The 23,790-nt window shown below is 39.6% G+C and overlaps 1 protein-coding gene across 5 annotated transcripts in view; it reads left to right on the top strand.

Moving 5' to 3' along the window:
- ATP8B4 (ATPase phospholipid transporting 8B4 (putative)) overlaps positions 1-23,790 on the top strand; it is a 265,518-nt gene that overhangs the window by 187,463 nt on the left and 54,265 nt on the right. For all 5 annotated transcript variants that reach the window (XM_043920126.1, XM_043920124.1, XM_043920122.1 and 2 more), the window contains exons 18-23: positions 573-737; positions 1,703-1,814; positions 5,976-6,081; positions 16,330-16,477; positions 19,263-19,446; positions 20,094-20,317. In XM_043920126.1, coding sequence (XP_043776061.1) covers positions 573-737; positions 1,703-1,814; positions 5,976-6,081; positions 16,330-16,477; positions 19,263-19,446; positions 20,094-20,317 — 939 coding nt within the window. The remainder of the gene's footprint in view (positions 1-572; positions 738-1,702; positions 1,815-5,975; positions 6,082-16,329; positions 16,478-19,262; positions 19,447-20,093; positions 20,318-23,790) is intronic.

Here is a 23,790-nt window from a genome sequence, read left to right as displayed (position 1 = left end):
CTTTATTATTGGAAATCTTCAGACATAAACATAAGTTAGGAGGGAGTTAGTTTTAGACATCACTATATTATTAGGGGGAAGGTAGCATGACTTTGGTGAGATGTCATGTTGCAGCCCCTTGGGAGAGCCCCCTTCCTTTGATTTGAGAGCCATGGCTCCTCTGAGGGTCCTTTCTTCTCCCCTGAAAACCGAGGGCCATGGCCCATAAAACAGGCTGGGTCCCTCTCATCACTAGCAGTACTTCCTTCAGGCAGAATATAGGTTAGAAACCAGCATATTGCTTTGAATGGTTACCTCAAGTCACACACACCATTAATCACCTCTCAAAGAGGACCCTTTAGTGGGTGTTTCAGCAGTCTTAAGGGGGAATGTTTCAATCCCATTGAAATAAAATACAAAATAAAAATATCTCCCATTTCCAAGGGGACTAAAAAGTTGGAGTCAAGAGGACTAAATTGTGCTCTTGGGCTAAAATGAATTTGAGTGCATAACTTCTTACTCATTCCTTTTGTTGTTTTATTGTTGTGATTGTTGTTTGGGGATGGTTCCAAGGTCTCTGTCTGCCTTGGCAGGAATTTGCAGGAGAAGGCCTTCGAACCTTGGCCATCGCATACAGAGATCTGGATGACAAGTACTTCAGAGAGTGGCATAAGATGCTTGAAGATGCAAACACCGCCACAGATGAGAGGGATGAACGGATAGCAGGGCTGTATGAAGAAATTGAAAGGGATTTGATGGTATGCATTTAGAAGCATGGTGGTTTGTGTTTACACAAGGGGTAGTATGTGTTTAGAGATCTAGCAAAGGAATAATCCACTGGCTAAATCATCTTGCACACAGCAGATGTTACTCTTTCAAACTTTGAATCATGCTTTATACGTTGGCTTTGAGCTTGCCATATGTGGCCAGAGGATTATTTCAGTTAGCAGTAGCTTATGCCGTTGGAAGTCCCCCAAGATTAGAAGATAGTAGACTCAATATTCTTTGTCAGCCTCTGGTATGTCATGTTTTGTTTGATGTTGTGTTTTTTCTTCCTCCATGCTGTATGACCCACCTTTTTAGAACAGGGAAACTTGCTGTGAAGAGTGGGGATCCAGCTCTAAACCAACCTAGACCCATGAGATGCTGATGATATCTGTACTCTCCAGAGTGTGATTTATTCTAGAAACCACTCTTCCTCAGGGCCCCAGTGGCCAGACTGTTTAGCTGTTGTGACGTACTAGGAGTCACACCTCGATCATCTTTGGATGAAATATTGCACAAGAACCTTCACTTTTTGGTTCACAACATCTGATGGTTTGTTCATTGAAGAGAATGGTTCTACTTTTTATTTGGAGGTCCTGACTCTGAGATGAGGGCTTTCCTTTGATATACCCGGGGGATTCTTGAGGCCTTACAAGCCCAAATGGCTTCTGATCATTTATGCTAATGTTTTATCTGAGCATGTCATATCCCTCATGTAAATTCTAACTTCTAGGATCTCTGCACTAATTGGCATGCCCACCAGTTGCCTGGGTAAGGGAACCTTCTTCTGGGGGTTTTTCCAGCCCACCTCTGTACATAAGGGATACTTGCTATATCAACACATCCTAATTTCCATCTTTATGTACCTTGACCTCTAAACTCTGTGATTAAAAGCCATAGATGTTATGGGTGTTATATGCATGCATTAACATAAGGTATTCTCTATTTTTCATTGAAGCTACTAGGTGCCACTGCTGTAGAAGACAAGTTACAAGATGGTGTGATTGAAACAGTTACAAGCTTATCACTAGCCAATATTAAGATCTGGGTCCTAACAGGAGACAAACAAGGTAATTTGAAAAAGATGATGATGTTTAGAAAAGAGGATGATCATTTTTGTGGTAAAATTTTAATGAACCAGGAAGCTTATTTAATGAGACATTTGCCCAGTACTCCACTTAGGAAAGAGTTCGAAATACAAAAAGGAAAGCTAATATATAACAAGAATTTACTATCAAACTAACCAAACTTATTGCCAAATTCAGACTGAAATTGAAGAAAGTGAAGAAAACCACTAGAACATTCAGGTATGACCTAAATCAAATCCCTTATCCCTATGCAGTGGAAATGAGAAATAGATCTAAGGGACTAGATCTGATAGACAGAGTGCCTGATGAACTATGGACGGAGGTTCATGACTTGTACAGTAGATAGGAATCAAGACCATCCCGAAGAAAAAGAAATGCAAAAAAGCAAAATGGCTGTCTGAGAAAGCCTTAACAAATAGCTGTGAAAAGAAGGGAAATGAAAAGCAAAGGGGAAAAGGAAAGATATACCCATTTGAATACAGAGTTCCAAAGAATAGCAAGGAGAGATAAGAAATCCTTCCTCAATGATCAATTCAAAGAAATAGAGGAAAATAATAGAATGGGAAAGACTAGAGATCTCTTCAAGAAAATCAGAGATACCAAGGGAACATTTTATGCAAAGATGGGCTCAATGAAGGACTGAAATGGTATGGACCTAACAGAAGCAGAAGATAAAAGAAGAGGTGGCAAGAATACACAGAAGAACTGTACAAAAAATATCTTCAGGACCCAGATAATAATGATGGTGTGATCACTCACCTAGAGCCAGACATCCTGGAATGTGAAGTCAAGTGGGCCTTAGGAAGCATCACTATGAACAAAGCTAATGGAGGTGATGGAATTCCAGTTGAGCTATTTCAAATCCTGAAAGATGATGCTGTGCAAGTGCTGCACTCAATATGCCAGCAAATTTGGAAAACTCACCAGTAACCACAGGACTGAAAAAGGTCAATTTTCATTCCAATCCCAAAGAAAGGCAATGCCAAAGAATGCTCAAAGTGAAGTGAAGTGAAGTGAAGTTGCTCAGTCATGTCCGACTCTTGGCAACCTCATAGACTGTAGCCTACCAGGCTCTTCCGTCCATGGGATTTTCCAGGCAAGAGTACTGGAGTGGGTTGCCATTTCCTTCTCCAGATGATCTTCCTGACCCAGGGATTGAACCCGGGTTCCCGCATTGTAGGCAGATGCTTTACTGTCTGAGCCACCAGGAAAGATACAAGAATGCTCAAACTACCGCACAGTTGCACTCGTCTTACATGCTAGTAATGCTTAAAATTCTCCAAGCCAGGCTTCAGCAATACGTGAATCGTGAACTTCCAGATGTTCAAGCTGGTTTTAGAAAAGGCAGAGGAACCAGAGATCAAATTGCCAACATCCGCTGGATCATTGAAAAAGCAAGAGAGTTCCAGAAAAACATCTATTTCTGCTTTGTTGACTATGCCAAAGCCTTTGACTGTGTGGATCACAATAAACTGTGGAAAATTCTGAAAGAGATGGGAATGCCAGACCACCTGACCTGCCTCTTGAGAAATCTGTATGCAAGTCAGGAAGCAACAGTTAGAACTGGACATGGAACAACAGACTGGTTCCAAATAGGAAAAGGAGTGCGTCAAGGCTGTATGTTGTCACCCTGCTTATTTAACTTATATGCAGAGTACATCATGAGAAACACTGGGCTGGAGGAAGCACAAGCTGGAATCAAGATTGCCGGGAGAAATATGAATAAGCTCAGATATGCAGATGACACCACCCTTATGGCAGAAAGTGAAGAAGAACTAAAGAGCCTCTTGATGAAAGTGAAAGACGAGAGTGAAAAAGTTGGCTTAAAGCTCAACATTCAGAAAACTAAGATCATGGCATCCAGTTCCATCACTTCATGGCAAATAGATGGGGAAACAGTGTCAGACTTTATTTTTTTAGGCTGCAAAATCACTGTGGATGGTGATTGCAGCCATGAAATTAAAAGATGCTTACTCCTTGGAAGGAAAGATATGACCAACCTAGACAGCATCTTAAAAAGCAGAGACATTACTTTGCCAACAAAGGTCCATCTAGTCAAGGCTATGATTTTTCCAGTGGTCATGTATGGATGTGAGAGTTGGACTGTGAAGAAAGCTGAGTGCCGAAAAATTGATGTTTTTGGACTCTGGTGTTGGAGAAGACTCTTGAGAGTTCTTTGGACTGCAAGGAGATCCAACTAGTCCATCCTAAAGGAGATCAGGCCTGGGTGTTCATTGGAAGGACTGATGCTGAAGCTGAAACTCCAATACTTTGGCCACCTCATGCGAAGAGTTGACTCACTGGAAAAGATTCTGATGCTGGAAGGATTGAGGGCAGGAGGAGAAGGGGATGACAAAGGATGAGATGGTTGGATGGCATCACTGACTCAATGGACATGGGTTTGGGTGGACTCTGGGAGTTGGTGATGGACAGGGAGGCCTGGCGTGCTGCGGTTCATGGGGTCGCAAAGAGTCGGACAAGACTGAGTGACTGAACTGAACTGAACCAAATATCTTCTGTAGTACACCCTGGAGTCAGTTGAGTTTCAGTTCAAATACTTTTTAAAAATAATAGTTATATTCATAGGCAGCAGTGGTATTAAAATGTTTAACTGTTGGTTTGTATGTGCACTGATGCCAGTTTAGAACACAGTGGCAGAGCTCTGAAGCAGAACATTGGAGACTTCAGCATTACTTCTTTAGTTTCTTCTTGGTAGGGAGGTTTGGGAATCTTCGAGGAGGGGTAGGCTTTGGTGAGACTCAAGGAAGCAGCTTTTTATCAACTGGTATGAAAGTATTTTAACAGCCACCACAACTGTACCGGTGTAACCTGGCTGAATTCCTAGATTGCCCATGCAGTTGGACATGAAGAGCTGACCCACTTTCAGGCATAACAAAACTCCAAGTCATCAGATAAAGAGTCATTAGATTCAGAATACCATGTTTCCTAGGAAAGAAAAGGGAATCAATGCAGTTTGGGTCTATTGCTAGCAGTAATGGGTAAAACAAAAATGATTTTCTGCTTGGCCATCAGTAGACCAGAAATATTCAGTTAACTGGCACGCATGTTTTTAAGATTCTATTTACCTGTTAGTTACTTTTTAGAACATTGGAGGATTTGCAGACCTGATAAATCAGTTCTCTGTATGTTTACTCAAATCACTGACTACAAAATGTAAAACACAGAGAGTCGAGCTCTGTGCTGTTAGAGACTTCCTAGAGTTTGATGTTGATCAGTGGGTACAGCCATTCAATTAGTTATGAATACTCATAAGTTTACTATTTAACATTAGTTTCTGTGGTTTCTACAAAGGATATGCTGAAGTTTTATCAGTTGTCTTCCTTAATTTAGGACAAATCTAATGACTCCATAGAATTCACAAGAGTCTAACAAATCAATAAAATTAAAATTGAATGATTGTATTGAAGATGGAAGGGGTACTTAACTATCCTAGACTCTACTTATACAAAATTAGAGGTAGGATTGGTCAATATCATGTAATACTCTAGTTATCTAGTAGCAGCAGTCCTGGTTTGTTTTTGAGGTGCTATTCAAATTCCCAATTTCTGTTCACTTAATGGAAATATGGCAATGTTGCATGTGGGAGAATTTAAAAAACTTAAAAGGTCATTTTTTTTTTTGCTGTTCAGCTGAACATTTGGGGAGTTTTCAATTTGTCTATTAGATTGAATAATAGCTTAGTATTTCAGCCTTGCAAAGACAGTATTCAAGACTTCTGGTAAAATTTTTTAAATGTATCCATTCAGTTCAGTCGCTCAGTCGTGTCCGATTCTTTGTGATCCATGAACCGCAGCATGCCAGGCCTCCCTGTCCATCTTACTATATCACAAGATCTTGGGATCTTTTCATGAGTACTCCTTTTGGAAATCAAAAAGTTTTTTTTAAAAACTAGATGAGAATGTTGAGGATTCATAGATGTTGGTATTTTTTTGTGGATTTAGCAAAACTTTTAAATTTCTTCCTCGATCTCGTGTATTTATTTTATTACTAATCATACTCTCTCTGAAGTTAAGGAGGTCTGTAAGCCTTAAGGAAATATGGAGAGGCCTCAAAACTCTTATGAAAAAGATACTTATCTTATTAAGTAATGTTCTAACTGAAATGGGCTTTCTTTTGTATCAGAAACTGCCATTAATATTGGCTATGCCTGCAACATGCTGACTGATGACATGAGTGATGTGTTCATCATAGCAGGGAACACAGCTGCGGAGGTCAGAGAAGAACTCAGGTGAGTGTTAAAGAGGAAAGGAGGAGAAAGGAAGGAGGGAAGGAGGGGAAAGGAAAATCTGAGAGTTGAGAAAGAGTCTGCCTAATTATTTCCCCAGAACTTTAGAAAGTTCATTCTTTTTTTTTTTTTTTTTATTTTTTTTAATTTTTTTATTAGTTGGAGGCTAATTACTTCACAACATTTCAGTGGGTTTTGTCATACATTGATATGAATCAGCCATAGATTTACACTTATTCCCCATCCCGATCCCCCCTCCCACCTCCCTCTTCACCTGACTCCTCTGGGTCTTCCCAGTGCACCAGGCCCGAGCACTTGTCTCATGCATCCCACCTGGGCTGGTGATCTGTTTCACCATAGATAGTATACATGCTGTTCTTTTGAAACATCCCACCCTCACATTCTCCCACAGAGTTCAAAAGTCTGTTCTGTATTTCTGTGTCTCTTTTTCTGTTTTGCATATAGGGTTATCATTACCATCTTTCTAAATTCCATATATATGTGTTAGTATGCTGTAATGTTCTTTATCTTTCTGGCTTACTTCACTCTGTATAATGGGCTCCAGTTTCATCCATCTCATTAGGACTGATTCAAATGAATTCTTTTTGACAGCTGAGTAATATTCCATGGTGTATATGTACCACAGCTTCCTTATCCATTCATCTGCTGATGGGCATCTAGGTTGCTTCCATGTCCTGGCTATTATAAACAGTGCTGCAATGAACATTGGGGTGCACGTGTCTCTTTCAGATCTGGTTTCCTCAGTGTGTATGCCCAAAAGTGGGATTGCTGGGTCATATGGCAGTTCTATTTCCAGTTTTTTAAGGAATCTCCACACTGTTTTCCATAGTGGCTGTACTAGTTTGCATTCCCACCAACAGTGTAAGAGGGTTCCCTTTTCTCCACACCCTCTCCAGCATTTATTGCTTGTAGTCTTTTGGATAGCAGCCATCCTGACTGGCGTGTAATGGTACCTCATTGTGGTTTTGATTTGCATTTCTCTAATAATGAGTGATGTTGAGCACCTTTTCATGTGTTTGTTAGCCATCTGTATGTCTTCTTTGGAGAAATGTCTGTTTAGTTCTTTGGCCCATTTTTTGATTGGGTCATAGAAAGTTCATTCTTATAACTGGTTTTGCTTTCTCTAAACTCAGTCCATTTGGGGTCTGACCAAATGGCTTAGAGGCAAATGGCTTGCTACTTGCTCCAGTCCTGAGGGAGCTAACACAGCCCATTCAACACAGCTCACTCAACACAACAGTGGGGCACCGTGAGCTTCCTTACTGTCTCTCCATCATTTAACCTTTGTTCCTGAACCTTGAAAAGAAAGGAAGTCTAAATTGTCAGCACTGCCACTTAATACTTGTAGATCAAATCTCCCAACATTTTTACACTGTCTTACTCACTGTAGAAAATGTCTATATCATACTCATTAGAAGGTATGGCTGGAGACCGCATATGTATTTGACAAGTAAAAGTTGGAAAATCTAATTATTACTGATATAATTTTATTATTATTATTTCTATAAGTTTAATTATTGGGAAAATTAATAATTAATAATTGTTGTTAAGTCACTAAGTCCTGTCCGACCCTTTGCGACCCCATGGACTGCAGCATGCCAGGCTTCCCTGTCTTTCACTATCCTGGAGTTTCCTCAAATTCATGTTCATTGAGTTGGTGATGCCATCCAACCGTCTCATCCTCTGTCTCCTCCTTTCCTCCTGCCCTCAGTCTTTCCCAGCATCAGGATCTTTTCCAATAAGTTGACTCTTCGCATCAGGTGGCTCAGGACTGAGCTTCAGCATCAGTCCTTCCATTGAATAATCAGGGTTGATTTCCTTTAGAATTGACTGATTTGAGCTCCTTGCAGTCCAGGGGACTCTCAAGAGTCTTCTTTAGCAACACAGTTTGAAAGAGTCAGTTCTTTGGTGCTCAGCCTTCTTTATGGTTCATCTTTCACATCCATACATGACTACTGGAAAAAATCATAGCTTTGACTATATGGATGAAAGTAAAAGAGGAGAGTGAAAAAGTTGACTTAAAACTCAACATTCAGAAAACTAAGATCATGTCATCTGGTCCCATCACTTCATGGCAAATAGATGGAAAAACAATGGAAACAGTGACAGACTTTATTTTCTTTGGCTCCAAAATCACTGCAGGTGGTGATTGCAGCCATGAAATTAAAAGATGCTTACTCCTTGGAAGAAAAGCTATGACCAACCTAGACAGCATATTAAAAAGCAGAGACATTACTTTGCCAACAAAGCTCCATCTAGTCAAAGCTCTGGTTTTTCTAATAGTCATGTATGGATGTGAGAGCTGGACTATAAAGAAAGCTGAGTGCCAAAGAATGGATGCTTTTGAATTGTGGTGTTGGAGAAGACTCTTGAGAGTCCGTTGGACTGCAAAGAGATCAAACCAGTCAATCCTAAAGGAAATCAGTCCTGACTATTCATTGGAAGGACTGATGCTAAAGCTGAAACTCCAATACTTTGGCCACCTGATATGGAGAACTGACTTATTGGAAAAGACCCTGATGCTGGGAAAAACTGCAGGCCGGAGGAGAAGGGGATGACAGAGGATGAGATGGCTGGATGGCATCACTGACTCGATGGACATGAGTTTGAGCAGCCTCCAGGAGATGGTGATAGAGACGGATGACTGACGTGCTGCAGTCCGTGGCTTCACAAAGAGTTGGACACAACTGAGTGACTGAACTTGAGACAATGCCTTGGACACTGTAGTAAGCAGTAGGCATGTATTCTCTCATTTCATTCTTAAAGCAACCCAGTGAAAGACATCACCATTATCCTTGTTTTGCAGTTAGCAGGTGAGACACACAAAGGGTAAATAACGTGCTCAAAGTTTTACGGCTAGTCAGTGGCTCAGGTGGGGCTGAGTCTAGGCAGCACGGCCCCAGAGCCTGCGCACCCATTCACTTGCCACATTACAGAGTACTCTTACTCTGTAAATAATTAATATAAAAAACTCAGTTGTTGAAACATCTGGTTGCTTCCCTTGAGGTCAGACACCAGGCTGGCAACTACAGCAGAATGGATTTCAGGGAGAGACAGCCAGCATAAGGGGAAAAGTACAGAATATATGTTGACTTGTGCCATGTTGGAATCTTGTGTCTGTGCTCTGGCTGGCTAAGTGATTTTTGATACACTATTCAACCTCTCTGTTTGTTTTCCTCATTTGTAAAATGGGAAAATATGCAAATACCAACCCTATAAATGATTTTATTTAGGGATTAATATAAGAGCTTAAAGCTTTATGACCATTCATTGAGCATCCTTCTTGCCTTCCCTCCTGTCTTTCCGCTTCCTTCCTCCTGCCCTCTTTCCTTAGCCATTGTTCCCAATCTTTCAACCAACAAGGATTATTTTTAAAAAAATATTTTTCCAATAAACTTTGGAGTCTATTATTAAGATCATATAAATAATAATGATAAAATTATTCAGTAACAATTAGGTTTTCTAATTTTTATTTGGCAAAGACACATGTAATCTTCAGTTACGGCTTCTAACCAGTGTGGTATAGTGGTTTTCTATACCAGGTTGATATAAAGTAGCTGAAAGTAAAACAAAGCTTTAAAGAATTAGAGAGTCTTTGCATTCTCATCATAGAAAAACTACACTTTTCATTAACCTTAAGATACTGAAAACAATATGCTGACCCACATTACACATTTTATGAATCTTCTTCGTCTGTTGATTACCTTGGATAACAGTATTGCAGGGTGATGGAATAGCATACACAAAGGCACACAGATGAGAAAGACACCATGTTATGTTTCAGGAACCATGTGTCAAGTTGTAGTTAGAGTGTAGCATAGAGTTATGAGTGGGGACAATTTTTCAGAGATAAAAGTGGTGATAGACTGAGTGATAAGCAAAAGTGAATATACTTTATCTTGAAGGTATTGGATGGATATGGAAGACTTCTAAGCAGAAGAGAGACAAATCCAATTTTACAGTTTAGAAATAACACTCGAGTGACGGGATAGATGAAGTATGTTTGACAGAAAAAATGAATGGTATGGAGAGATGCCTTGCGAAGCTGTTGGAATACTCAAGTTTGGGAATGTTGAGGGTTAAACAAAGGCAGTGAGGTTGTAAGAATGGGGAAGGAAAGAGTGGAATGAAATTAACAGCTGTTTTGGAGGTATAATGGATAGGACTCAGAATTTTATTTGATGTGAAGGAAGAAGAAGGAGGCTCTGTCATTTCTAGCTTGTCTGACTTCACAGCCTGGAATATACTGAGCTGGACAAGAACAGAAACTCATAAAATTTTCTAAAACTAGACTTGAACCCTTTTCTGCCTGATGACAGAACATTTAAATTAGGCACTATGGGTACATTTGGCTCAAGGCTAGGCTGTGCTATTGCCTTCCTGTCACTGAGGCTCAGCATCTAGCCCGCTGGCATCTGGCACTTCCCACTTCCTTCTCCCTGCAGGCTGACTTCCACATCCTCCTGGGGAAACTTGGGCATCCAGGGGTTCTTCCTCGCTTCTCTGTGTCTGAGAAGTGGTCTCACATGGAGCCTCTGTTCCTGAAATCCCTTTCTTCTGCTCCCCTCCATGTCACCATGCTTTAGTGACTACTGCTGCCCACTCAGATTCCCCAAAGCTACCACTCCCGGGCCAGAGTGGGAGCAGCACCTCGGCTTCTTTTAATGATTGATTCATGAGCATCTAATCTCCTCTTCAGTCTCTCTCCTTTAGGCTAGATAGGAGACGGAGAAAAGGAGTCTTTTTTTTTTTTTTTTTTCCAGTCTGTCGCTTAGGGGCAGCATTTTATGCTCTGATTCGTTTAAAGATTAATTTTTTGACACTTGAAGAAACTCTTCTCTTCCCTTTCAAAAAGCCCCATTATTAGAATTCCAGATTGCTGGAATTCAGGATGGCAATTCTGCTTTGAGTTTCAAGAGTCTATTTTCATACTCAGAAAACAAGATATCGACTCTTGTTTTCTCTGTGTTTGGCTCTGTCACATCCTCCTGAGGCAAGGTATGTTTCTGAGTAAACAGAGAGGGTCGTCTGTGGTAGCAGTGGTGATTGCAGAAGGGGTGGGGAACCGAAATTAATACCTCAAGATTTTATTCAGGTACATGTGGTTGACTAAGTGGGTGACATAACTGTAGTGATGTGGAAGGAATGTGAAGAAATGTGAATTCTTATATACCGTCAGGAGCGTAAGTTGGTAGAAACTTTCTAGAGGGTGAACTAGCAATATATTTCAAAATTATATATGTGTACAGTTTTGACCCAGTGGTTTTTACCTCGAGGAATTGCCCTTAAGATAATAAATGGACAAGTGTATGTAGTGTGTGCATGCGTGTTTATATGCATACGTATATAGATATTGCGGCATCAATTATGATAATAGAAGATTGGAAATTGCTCAAACACCCAGCTACCAGGATTTTGTTAATTTGTATGATATATAGATGTGATGAGATACCATACAGTCTTAAAAGTAATTATGTGTTTTTTGACATAGGAAGATGTCTATGATAAGTGAAAAGTGAGATTATGAAACATCATGCATAACATGATCCATTTTTCTAAAAAGGCATATATGTGTATATAAGTATGTATGTATGTGTATAAAACACTGCATACATCTATATCCATACCTATCCACCTACCTCCTCATGTGGTTCTCTCTGGTCATCCAGAATTACGGGTCATGTTTGCTTTCTTATTTCTGGCACTTTGTGTTAATGAAGTTGTAATAGTATTCATACAGTAAGCCGAAAGATCATCTGAGAAGAACAGTATATTCAGAGGAGAAAAATATTTTCCATCTAGACTAAGTATTTCAGGACTCTTGAGGCCACTTTTCTTAACTTGCTGGCAAATAATATTTATTTCAACCAAGATTTGGAGATTACCCAGAGAGGCAGTACATAGTAGAAAATTCTGTGTGAGAAGAATCAATGTATTTATAGTATGCATTTTCTTTTATTAGGGGGGAAAAGAACATCCAAGGAAAGTTATTACTGGAGGTTCTCTCTACAATCCTAATCTTGGCTTCTTATATCTAACCCAGGGTTTTAGGGATGGAATATTGAAATTATAAATTTACACTGCTCAGTTTTCCTATGTTACAAGTTTCAGTTCAGTGGGAGTTCATGCAAAAATATTTTAAAAAGTGTATCAGAAGTACAGGATCTAAGTCAGAGGTTCCCAACCTTCAGGCCATGAACTGTATCTCCTATCAGATCAGTGGCAGCATTAGATTAGAAGTAAAGTGCACAATAAATGTAATGTACTTGAATCATCCTGAAACCATCCCTCCTCCGCATTCCCAGTCTGTGGAAAAATTATCTTCCATGAAATCAGTCCCTGGTACCAGAAAGGCTGGGGACCGCTGATCTAAATGATGGTAGCTCTTGAGGGAAAATGACCTAAAATACTCATATTTAAACCCATCAAATGTGTTTCAATTATTTCAAAAACAGTGATGTATTTTCATGCATATCATGAAGATGTTTGCTTCCAGTTTAATGTCACATAAAATTTTCAAATTTAATGTCATGAAAATGTTTAAGCACATTGAGTCCTGGGTTAAGTTTGCTGCCATAGCTGCTTTGGTATTAAGAGCCTGTCCAGAAATCTACAGTTAAACCCTGTTAAGGTTTCTTTGAAGATTACTGCACTGATTACATTTTACCAATATATATGTCTTCTGCCCAAAGAAAAGCAGACTGAGGATTTAAGTTTGCTTGGGCCTACAAGCAAACCAAATCCATGTTCCATTTTTGTTTCACTGATCACATATTTTATTAGAAAAATTAACTAAGCCATGAAGAGACTCTATTACTTCTGAGTAGTGTTGCAGTGATGTACCTAGGAACTGATGTTTCCTCTTTAATCAACAACATGCGTATTGCAATTTTTTATACACCTCTTTGGTGGAAAGTTATTGTTTGAATGGGGAGGGGTCATAGAAGCAAATGGGTCCAGGGTCAGAAAGGTAATGGTGGTTGTGTGATCTCGACTGTACAAGGCATTAGTGGCTGGGGGTTTGGTGAAAGTGAACATCATGTTGTCCATAAATTCATACAGATTCTTTTTAAACATTACACAGGCCAAACAAAATGCCCCTTGTTCCTAATTCCCAATTTCTAGTCCCCTGGCAAAGTGTTTTAGTATGTTTAGTTTCTATCATAAATTGTAAAATTTTAGAGCACTTAATACTGGAGACCTCCTAGTACAGCCTGGTAGAGCTGCCCAGGTGTTTGTAACGGTATCAACAAGTGTGAATGACTGGTACCATTCACCTGGATTTTAATAAAGATACTGGTTCAGGGGTTGAGTATTTTACAGGTCAAATTAATAAGGGATGAAACTGGGGCTTGATGTCAAAATTTCATGTACTTTCTCTTTGGTTGGCAGGATAATGTTGTCCCTTAGCTGCTGCTCTAGCACTGTGTCTTTGTCCCAGCCTAGAGGCAGCCTGTGGCTAACTATGTAAGCTTTTTGATATAGTAGACAGAGGACTAGAAATCTGAACACCTGGGTTCTCCCATGGGTCTGTGACTGACTAATCAAGTGGCTAGAGGTCAGCAAACTCAGCTGTGGGCATATGACATGTCAGAGGCAGACCTTGGGGCTGAAGCCAGATCTCCAGGTTTCAAGGCCTGTGTTCATGTCAAAGTCAAAATTGTATTCTTCTAAACACAATGTTGGGGAGGCCTGGCGTGCTGCGATTCATGGGGTTGCGAAGAGTCGGACACGACTGAGCGACTGAACTGAACTGAAACACAATGTCATAGTTTCAATTCATTTTCTAAGAGGTCCTTTTAATGTTTGAATACAGAGTGCCTTAAGAAGCCTGACAAAATGACTCTTTTTCCTGCTATCTCTTTATAGATTGCATGTAAGCCAACATGGGCCTAACTGTGCTTTGCTCTGTTTGTGGTGAGGTTTCAGTGGTTGGTGTGGGGCTGTGAATGCCAACCAAGGTCGTTCTCAGACATTAATGCATTTCTGTATGCCAGCATTGTAACAGACTGCCCTTCATTACAGAGCTTGGAAAAAACAGGCACTCTTTTTGTTTTAGCATTTGTAACTTGTATTCTGTGGTAAAGCATTGTGTGTTCATTGTATAGTTCATATTCCTTGAAGGGAGTTATGTGTCGCTTTTCTCCTCCTAGTAAATTGCTTTGTGAGAACTAGCTGGTGTTTAAAGAGCTAAGTTCTGGGAAGGAAAAGAAATGACAGCAATAGAGCATGGGCAAACAGAGGCTCTGCAGAGGGAGTGCAGTAGGAATTTAAGCAGGGCCAGAAACACTGTCCCTTTTCTGCCTGGAAAAGGGATCATGTGAGATGTTAGGAAGACAGTTTAGGCGAAAAAAATCCTAAGTAAATAGAATTTCAGCCAATACTTTCATGAACTTTACCCTTCTTTGGAATGTTTTCATTCTCTGGGGGGAAAACAAGAGTTTGAGTCATTAATACAGCAAATGAGAACTTAACTAAAAAGGAGACCTCAGGAGATATTGGCCCTTTGGTGCTTTCTGAGGACCTAATTCATGAACTCTGCAAACCTGTCAGAGAAATATGTTTGTTTCAGAGCAACTTGTCTCTCTTGCTTTCTTCATTACCTGGGACTGTAAATTTTCATGATGGTGAGGAGGATTCCCTTACATGCTTATCTGATGCAAAAGTCCTGTGTCCCCCACTTAAAGCAATGATTTTTCATGTCTACTCCTCCCTCACTCTCCCCACCCCAACTCCCTAAATTTCACACATAGCGCTCTGACTCTATGAATCATTTTCATTCATTCTGCAAACTGACTGCTAAAACATAGAATGTCACCCCTGGAGCCAAGGGCATGTAATCTCAGGATTCCTCGTGTTCTAAATGCAGGCTGTGATTTTGGTCTTGAACAGCAGAAGGAGATGTTGAGCTAGAAGATGTGTGTGTGTGTGTGTGTGTGTGTGTGTGTGTGTGTGTGTTTCAGTTTAACTTGTAAACAATTAGTGGTACATTTTCAAATAATTAGAAAGCTGAGGGCTAAAATGGTTGTTTTTATAATGTGAACATTCTCTTCCTTCAGAGGAGCCACAGCAAAAAACAAAAACAAACAAAAAAACACAACCATTTAAGTAAATTTTTTTTTTTTTTTAAACATAGGATGAGCCTTTGGGGGATCATTTCATTTCACTCTAAGACAAAATACCCATTTTCTGGCCTCTCACTCCCCATTCTGTCCTGGGTGCTCATTTTGCACATGCATGTTGTGGCCCAAAGTGTTGGTGTCTGGCTTTGCCACTCATCTTTGGGAGCACCTACTGTGTGGTTCCCTGGTTGTGACTGAAATTTCTAGCAGTCATGTCCCCTCACCCTATGTTACTTCAAAGCCTATTATCCAAGGGATTCGGAGAGGAAATTTTCCTCCCTTTAAAGGCATTGTCTTTCCATTTTGAAGGGAAGACTAAAATGCCACTTCTAAGGAAGAGTATTAAGTCACCATACAGTCTTCCTCTTAAACAGCAGCGATGGATGTGGGCAGGATTATTCTAGTGCTGATGAGATCTAGGGCACTGGAGGGAGTTTCCATTTGGAACTGCCCTCGACACTTTGGTGTCTGTAGCTCCTTTCTCAGAAGACTTACTCTATTGTTGGAGCTAATGAGTACAATTTTCACTTAAAATATCCCACTGTATTATAATGACTATGCCAATTCAGTAAATGCCACTATTTGTTTTTGTCAAATTTCTAAAAGATGTGTTTCTCAGAAGGCTGCTGTTTTAAGTGGGATTGTATTACATTGCTCTACAAGTTGATTAATTTATGTACAGAATTTCCTGGAATTCCTAGAAGAATTCATCAGTTGTCTTCAGTCTTTCCCTTTCCATTACTTAACAATATCATGTGCCAGATCAGTGGTTCTTAAGTCCATGAAGCTCAGGTAACCTTATATATCGAATTTATCAAGAGGCCCTGGTTCCAACCCAGCCCACAATGATGATTTAGCTTTAAGGTAATTTAAAACATTCAAGATGATTCTGTTTTCCTTGTGTTTACCCTCCTACTTTCTGCAAATTTGCTATAGTATCCCCCATCACAACGAATCTTCCAGCTAGCTTACTGAAACTGAATCTCATGCAAGCAGCCTGTCTGAATAGTGACGAAATGAATTTACCTCTAGGCTAGTCTCTCCTTTGAGTAAATAGGTATGCTCCGTATACATTGTTATGATTTGCCTTCCTCCGTTCTCCTTTAAGGAAAGCAAAGGAAAATTTGTTTGGACAAAACAGAAGTTTTTCCAATGGCCATGTAGTTTTTGAAAAAAAGCAGTCGCTGGAGCTGGACTCAGTTGTAGAAGAAACCGTAACAGGGGATTATGCCTTAATCATAAATGGCCACAGTTTGGTGAGTTTGCTTAAGGCTTTTGTTATTTCTTTTTCTCCACCCCAATAATGAGTTCTTTTGTGCTGTCATAATGAAATCTTCTTTTGTGTATTCAAAACAAACGACACTGCTAGAAACAGGGCATCCACAATGATTTCCTGTTTGCAAAGGAAAGGGAAACTTCTAATATATATTTCATACATTATTGCTTGAACCATCACAGTGAAGGGGAGGATCTGAAGAAATGCTGAACTCAGAGAATATCAATCTTGTCTTAATGACTGTAGACTGTTCAGCAGTATTGTTTAAATGCTCTTCTCGGGGACAGTATCACAGTTCCTGTTGTTTAATTAAAATAATGCAACTGGATGGATGTATTGCAATTATTGCTCTTCCTAACATTTGAGATTTGCAGAGCACAACCTGACCTTCATATAATTACCACACCAAATTACTGCCATTAAGATACCTCTAGTGGTTTTTCTAAATAGCAGCATTTTAGAGCAATGCCAAACAATTTGCTTTGATTAGGAAATCTGGTTCTTGTCGTAATAGAATAAACTTCCATTGTGCTTTTAATGTAGTTCAGGTTCCAAATCTTGAACAAATATCAAAATACTCTTCTGAGTTTCTAACTTAGAAAACAAAAGCTCTGATTGTACTTCAGTGAAATGATCATTTATGTGCACAAAGAGCTAATCTCACATCTTTTTCCAGCTTTGATGATCATTTTTCACTTTCAGAGTTTGGAAAACAAACGGATCTCCTTGTAGACTATTTCTTAGAGGACAGAAGAAGTTGGACAGGAGTATGTTGTGTTTCCCCCCTTGTAATCAGCTGTCTGTTAGCTCTTAGTGTTTAGAGCGTTGTCCAGCTGGGTTCCAGACGAACTGATGTGTTGTCTTCTACACCATGGAAAGTTACAGAGCTCCGCTGCAGGCCAAGCTTAGCTGAAAGCTTGTCCAGATGACACGAACTTCTCTCTCGCACAAATGAGCAGCAACTGAGAATTCTAAGCCTCTCAGCTGGGACTTGGAGCTGGTGGCCTTTGTTGAATTCCCCAGGGACCACGATAGCGAAATATTCCCTAAAGACTCGTGCTCTGACTTTCTCTCAGGTTCGAGAGGCCAGTGTGAGGTCAGTTAGGGTACTCAGGTGTTGACACACATGTTTCTGTCTCTGTCTCCAAATATGTTGAAAGAAAGATCTAAGATAGTTGCTCTTCAAGAATTCCCTCAGCTTCAAAGCCTGAGCTTTAGAAACCATGAAATATCATCTTTCATTTAAGGAGAATTGGCTGTGTTTCTCCTATTATGGTCAGAAGTTTTAAAAAAAAAATCATGATTCCATTTTGCTAGAGCTTAATGCTTTACAGAGTGTAATTGGATCTTTTTTCTCACAGTCTGTGTCTGTTTTCCAGTTGTTGATAATAAAGAAAAAGGAAAAGAGAGAGATGGGAACCATTCTGAGCAAGACAGCCAGTTACCAGATTTCTGTTTCAGAGAGTATAATTATATTTGAGAATGTTAATTCACAATTTCCCCTAAAAATTCTAGGCCTTGACATGTGAATTTTCTACCTTAGAGTTATGTTTTTATACTCATTCACCCATCTTTCCATTCATCCCATTAACATTTATTAAGCATGCCCAGGTCATAGTGCTAGAGCCTGAGAATGGATAAGGATATGAAGAGAACAGTCTTTGTTTTAGAGATTGTCATCTGGTGGAGAGCTAGTAGCACAGTATTGTGATAAATACTAGACAGAAGCATGGACATGGTGCTTTGACAGCATAGAGGCAAAGCAGCACATTTAGTTCCTCATGGGAAAATCAGGGAAGACTTCCTAGAGAGAGGGATATTTTCAGGTAGAGGAGACAGCAAGTGCACAAGCACAGAGGCAAGAAAGAACCTCTTAACTTGTAAAAACAAGCAATTTGGCACGACAGGAGTAAAGAGTAAACTTGAAGGTGGTGGTAGAAGACAGACCTCAAAAGGAATATAGGGGCCAGAATGTGATAGGCTGTGAACATCTTGCTAAAGATTCATTCAAAGATAATTCCGGTTCAAAGTTTAGATGGGTTCCTGTTTTCTCTTAATGCATTTACTAAATAATATAGAGTGAGATGTTTTCTAGAAAAAAAAATTATACTTAATTGCAAAGGACTATGTTCTCTTTTTCAATCCTTTCTTGGTGTGTCTAAAGGCTCTGATGTATTTGGGGAGGAGCAAGGGTGGAACTGGTTGACGCACCCTGTCTGAGATACAGGTTGCCTGCCACCCTTTGCACAGGCCTCTCCTGATTTCAGTCACTATACTCTTCAAGGACTGATCTCCAGATCATTTGCACCTCATCTGCCCTCACATCAACAACCACAACAATAAACACTAAATTACAAAACAACAGTGCAAAGGAAACGAAAATGTCACCATTTAGAACAAACATCATCACTTTGTAGTTCATTCTAAACTTGGTGAAGTGGTAGATTGGGCTGTCCTTCACTTTCCCATATTTTAGTGGGTTCTGGAACTTCCCTGGCATTGAACTGTATCTCGCCAGCACAGCATGATAATGCACCAAGGCGGACACACAGGGCACTGTGTTTTTGATTTTTATGGTGAAATTCTCTGGCACATAGTAGGCATTCAGTACTCTCTTCTTTTGTCGTTTGTGTGACCCCAAGTCAACATGACTTATTGAAGTGAATTAAACTGTTTAGAAATCAGTTGAGAAAAAAGAAATCTGCTTCCCAAATGACATCTCTCTTGTTCTATTGTGGATTTTTTTTTTTTTTTAAATAACCTAGGCCCATGCCCTAGAAAGTGATGTCAAGAATGATCTTCTAGAACTTGCCTGCATGTGTAAGACGGTGGTTTGCTGCCGAGTCACCCCTCTCCAGAAAGCCCAAGTAGTAGAGCTTGTGAAGAAGTACAGAAATGCTGTCACTTTGGCCATCGGCGATGGAGCCAATGATGTCAGCATGATCAAAAGTAAGGAGACATTTGCTTAGTGGGGCACACTGCAGACCTGGAGTCCCAGGTTCAGCGTTTGGCAATATATAATGGAAATTGCATTGAAATTTAATTTTCCCAGTGGTTCTAAAATGAATACTTTCTGGTACAATGCATCCACCATTCATTAAAAAAAAAAAAAAACCCTCTGTCTTCAATTAAATAATTTGTGTATCTATCACTATTTGGAGAAGTAAGTAGCTGTGGTGTAGAGGAATGAACACTAGACACATAGTCCCAACTGTTACATTTTGCCACAAATTGTAAAACTTTGTTCAAGTTACTGAACTTTCTGAGCAATTTTCTCTTATAAAACTAGGATAAATACCTGTCAAGAGTGTTTCATGAGATAATATGTGGGAAAAATGATAAATGCTATAGTTGTTAAGATTTCCATGAATAAATAATAGCATCACAAGAAGATTGATAGGGGAATTCCCTGGTGGTCCAGCTGTTAGGACTTGGCGCTTTCACTGCTGAAGCCCAGGTTCAATCCTTGGTTGGGGAGTTAAGATACCCCAAGCCATGCCGTATGGCTATAAAGAAAGAAAGAAAGAAAAAGGAGTGATAGTTTCCGCAGAGAGGTGTCTTTGCCTGGGAAGTGAAAGTGTCCTTCTTCTTCGTAGGTGCTCACATTGGCGTCGGCATCAGTGGCCAGGAAGGGCTGCAGGCAGTCCTCGCCAGCGACTACTCATTTGCACAGTTCAGATACCTCCAAAGGCTTCTCCTTGTTCATGGAAGGTGGTCCTACGTCCGAATGTGCAAATTCTTATGCTATTTCTTCTATAAGAATTTTGCCTTCACACTCGTGCATTTCTGGTTTGGTTTCTTCTGTGGTTTCTCAGCCCAGGTTAGCAAAAAAAACCAAATTTTTTTTCTTTTATAAGATCCCCTGGATTGTCGATGACTGTTCTTCATGGTTCTTTATAATACACAGAGATCATTTTCATACGTCTAATACAAATGACAGTGTGACAATTATGGAATTCATAGTTGACTTGAGCTTTCAACCTAAAAAAAAAAATTTAGCAAATTTTTATTTTTTGCTTATTTCATAGTAACTAATGAGTACACCTTTCTGTGCACTTTTATGTTTTTTTTGAAATGTTGTGTGATAACAGGTAAGCTTGCTGTAGAGTTTTAATTGAGGATTAGAGAAACAATAATAAGAAATGTTGAAGCATATCTATTAGGAAGATGGTCACTCACCCAACACACTAAATGTAAATATTTCAAATCAGGGGAAGAAATTGAAACCCCAACCTCAAGGCTGTTTTGACAGCAATTCATTAGCTAAAAATGATCTAAAGATTATGTTGGTGGCAAGGAAGAAATATTAGCAAATTTGTAAATTAGGATTCTATTTTTATATGTATTTATAGCCATCTTAAAGGTTACTTAAGCCCACATCTTGGATATCAGGCAAGTTTTGACCCTGAGAATCAACTGTGAAATGTAAGACTTACAACATTTAAATATATTTGTGAATTAAAAATGGCATCACTATTTTAGACAACAACAAAAGAAAAAGGTTGTTCTTGAGAATGATATGGTAACTGTAACTATTATTGGAGATTTCTTCAATTCTTCTTTCCTTTTGGTTTTAGTTACTGGTTTCAATGGTATATATGGAGCTATTTTTTTCAGTTATTTCAGAAAAATTGAGTATGAATTAAATTTTGGCATTTATGTTAAATGTGCTCAGGGAAATTAGTGAATCCTTGTGGTAATGAAAATAGGTATTGTACATTTTTCCCTTTCTCTGAGAAGTTGAAATTTCTTAGACTAAGGCACACCTGTACCTGAATTTTCTCTCTTAATAATAACATTCTCCAAACGAAAAGCAGACTCGATATTTTTGTTGATATTTTTGGTAATCTCTAGACAGTTCAAATAAAACAAAGTCTTGATTTTTCAGTTCAGTTCAGTTGCTCAGTCGTGTCCGACTCTTTGTGACCCCCATGGACTGCAGCACTCCAGGCTTCCCTATCTGTCACCAACTCCCGGAGCTTGCTCAAACTCATGTCCATCAAGTCGGTGATGTCATCCAACCATCTCATTCTCTGTCATTCCCTTCTCCTCCTGCCTTCAATCTTTCCCAGCATCAGGGTCTTTTCCACTGAGTCAGTTCTCTGCATCAGGCGGCCAAAGTATTGGAGTTTCAGCTTTAGCATCAGTCCTTCCAATGAATATTCAGGACTGATTTCCTTTAGAATTGACTGGTTTGATCTCCTTGCAGCCCAAGGGACTCTCAAGAGTCTTCTCCAACCCCACAGTTCAGAAGCATCCATTCTTAGGCGCTCAGCTTTCTTTATAGTCTGGCTCTCACATCCATACATGACTATTGAAAAAACCATAGCTTTGACTAGATGGAGCTTTGTTGGCAAAGTAATGTCTCTGCTTTTTAATATGCTAGACTGCATATTGGTCATAGCTTTTCTTCCAAGGAGCAAGCGTCTTTTAATTTCTTGGCTGCAGTCACCATCTGCAGTGATTTTGGAGCCCCCCAAAATAAAGTCTGTCACCGTTTCCATTGTTTTCCCATCTATTTGCCATAAAGTGATGGGACCAGAGGCCATAATCTTAGTTTTCTGAATACTGAGTTTTAAGCCAACTTTTTCACTCTCCTCTTTCACTTTTAACAAGAGGCTCTGTAGTTCCTCTTTGCTTTCTGCCATAAGGGTGGTGTCATCTGCATATCTGAAGTTATTGATATTTCTCCTGGCAATCTTGATTCCAGCTTGTGCTTCATCCAGCCTGGCATTTCACATGATGTACTCTCCATATAAGTTAAATAAGCAGGGTGACAATATACAGTCTTGATGTACTCCTTTCCCAATTTGGAACCAGTCTGTTGTTCTATGTCCGGTTCTAACTATTACTTCTTGACCTGCATACAGATTTCTCAAGAGGCAGGTCAGGTGGTCTAGTACTCCCATCTCTTGAAAAACTTTCCATAGTTTGTTGTGGTCCACACAGTCAAAGGCTTTGGCATAGTCAGTAAAGCAGAAGTAGATGTTTTTTCTGGAATTCTCTTTTTTGATGATCTAAGGGATATTGGCAATTTGATCTCTGGTTCCTCTGCCTTTTCTAAAACCAGCTTGAACATTTGGAAGTTTACAGTTCATGTACTATTGAAGCCTGGCTTGGAGAATTTTGAGCATTACTTTACTAGCGTGTGAGATGAGTGTAATTGCGGGGTAGTTTTAGCATTCTTTGGCATTGCCTTTCTTTGGGATTGGAATGAAAACTGACCTTTTCCAGTCCTGTGGTCACTGGCGAGTTTTCCAAATTTGCTGGCATATTGAGTACAGCACTTTGACAGCATCATCTGTTAGGATTTGAAATAGTGCACCTGGAATTCCATCACCTCCAGAAGCTCAAAGGCAGGTAAGGTGGTCTGGTATTCCCATCTCTTTAAGAATTTTCCAGCTTATTGTGATCTTGATTTTGCCTTCTCAGAAATAAAAGTTTTCTTAGCACTCCCCCCCAAAAGGCACCAGGGTGGGGATATTTACCTGCTTATAATTCCACCTTAAGTCCAACAAAGACAAGTATAAGTGTGGCCTGTGCCCTCCTGGGCTGTTGGCTTTTCCTCCCCTTGAGAATGAAACAAGGCTATTTGCCAAGTGGTGTTTTGAGATTTCCAATTTTCATAGTGCAAATGTTTGGGGGTTTTGAAAGATCATAAGACACTGAAGAGATGTCAACTCTTACTTAGACCTCTTTGGATTCAGAGGAGTAGTTAATGATTTGAATGTGCAGACACACCAAGCTTGGATAGGAAAGTTTACCGCCAGAGTTGTCTTTGTTTAAACTGTGAAATTGAAATGAATGTTCAATGACTTGTAATCTCTACATTTGTGTGATTTTCTGCTCTGTTTTCAGGATCTGATAAAACTGGTCAGAGTAAGATGTTAAAGAACTAGATTTTTAATCTTCTCAACAGTATTTTCAGTTTGAAAGAGAACAGCAAGGGGGAAAATTGATTGCACTAAAGACATGAGTACCTGATGTAAACTCAGCTATGAAGCACATCACCCATTTATGATTAGGTTTCATAAATGGTTGATTTAATTGAGTATGTTTCTTTTCTGTGTTCCTGTCTTCTCTTTTTTATTACTTGTTATTACTGGGTGGGCCAAAAAGTTCATTAGGGATTTCCCATAAAATCTTACAGAAAAACCCAAATGAAGTTTTTGGCCAACCCTATATTTTTTTTTTCTGGAACTCTCTTGCTTTTTCAATGATCCAGCGGATATTGGCAATTTGATCTCTGGTTCCTCTGCCTTTTCTAAAACCAGCTTGAACATCTGGAAGTTC

Source organism: Cervus elaphus, chromosome 12, assembly GCF_910594005.1.
Source record: "Cervus elaphus chromosome 12, mCerEla1.1, whole genome shotgun sequence".
Lineage (NCBI taxonomy): Eukaryota > Metazoa > Chordata > Mammalia > Artiodactyla > Cervidae > Cervus > Cervus elaphus.
This window is presented reverse-complemented; position numbering and strand designations above follow the sequence as displayed.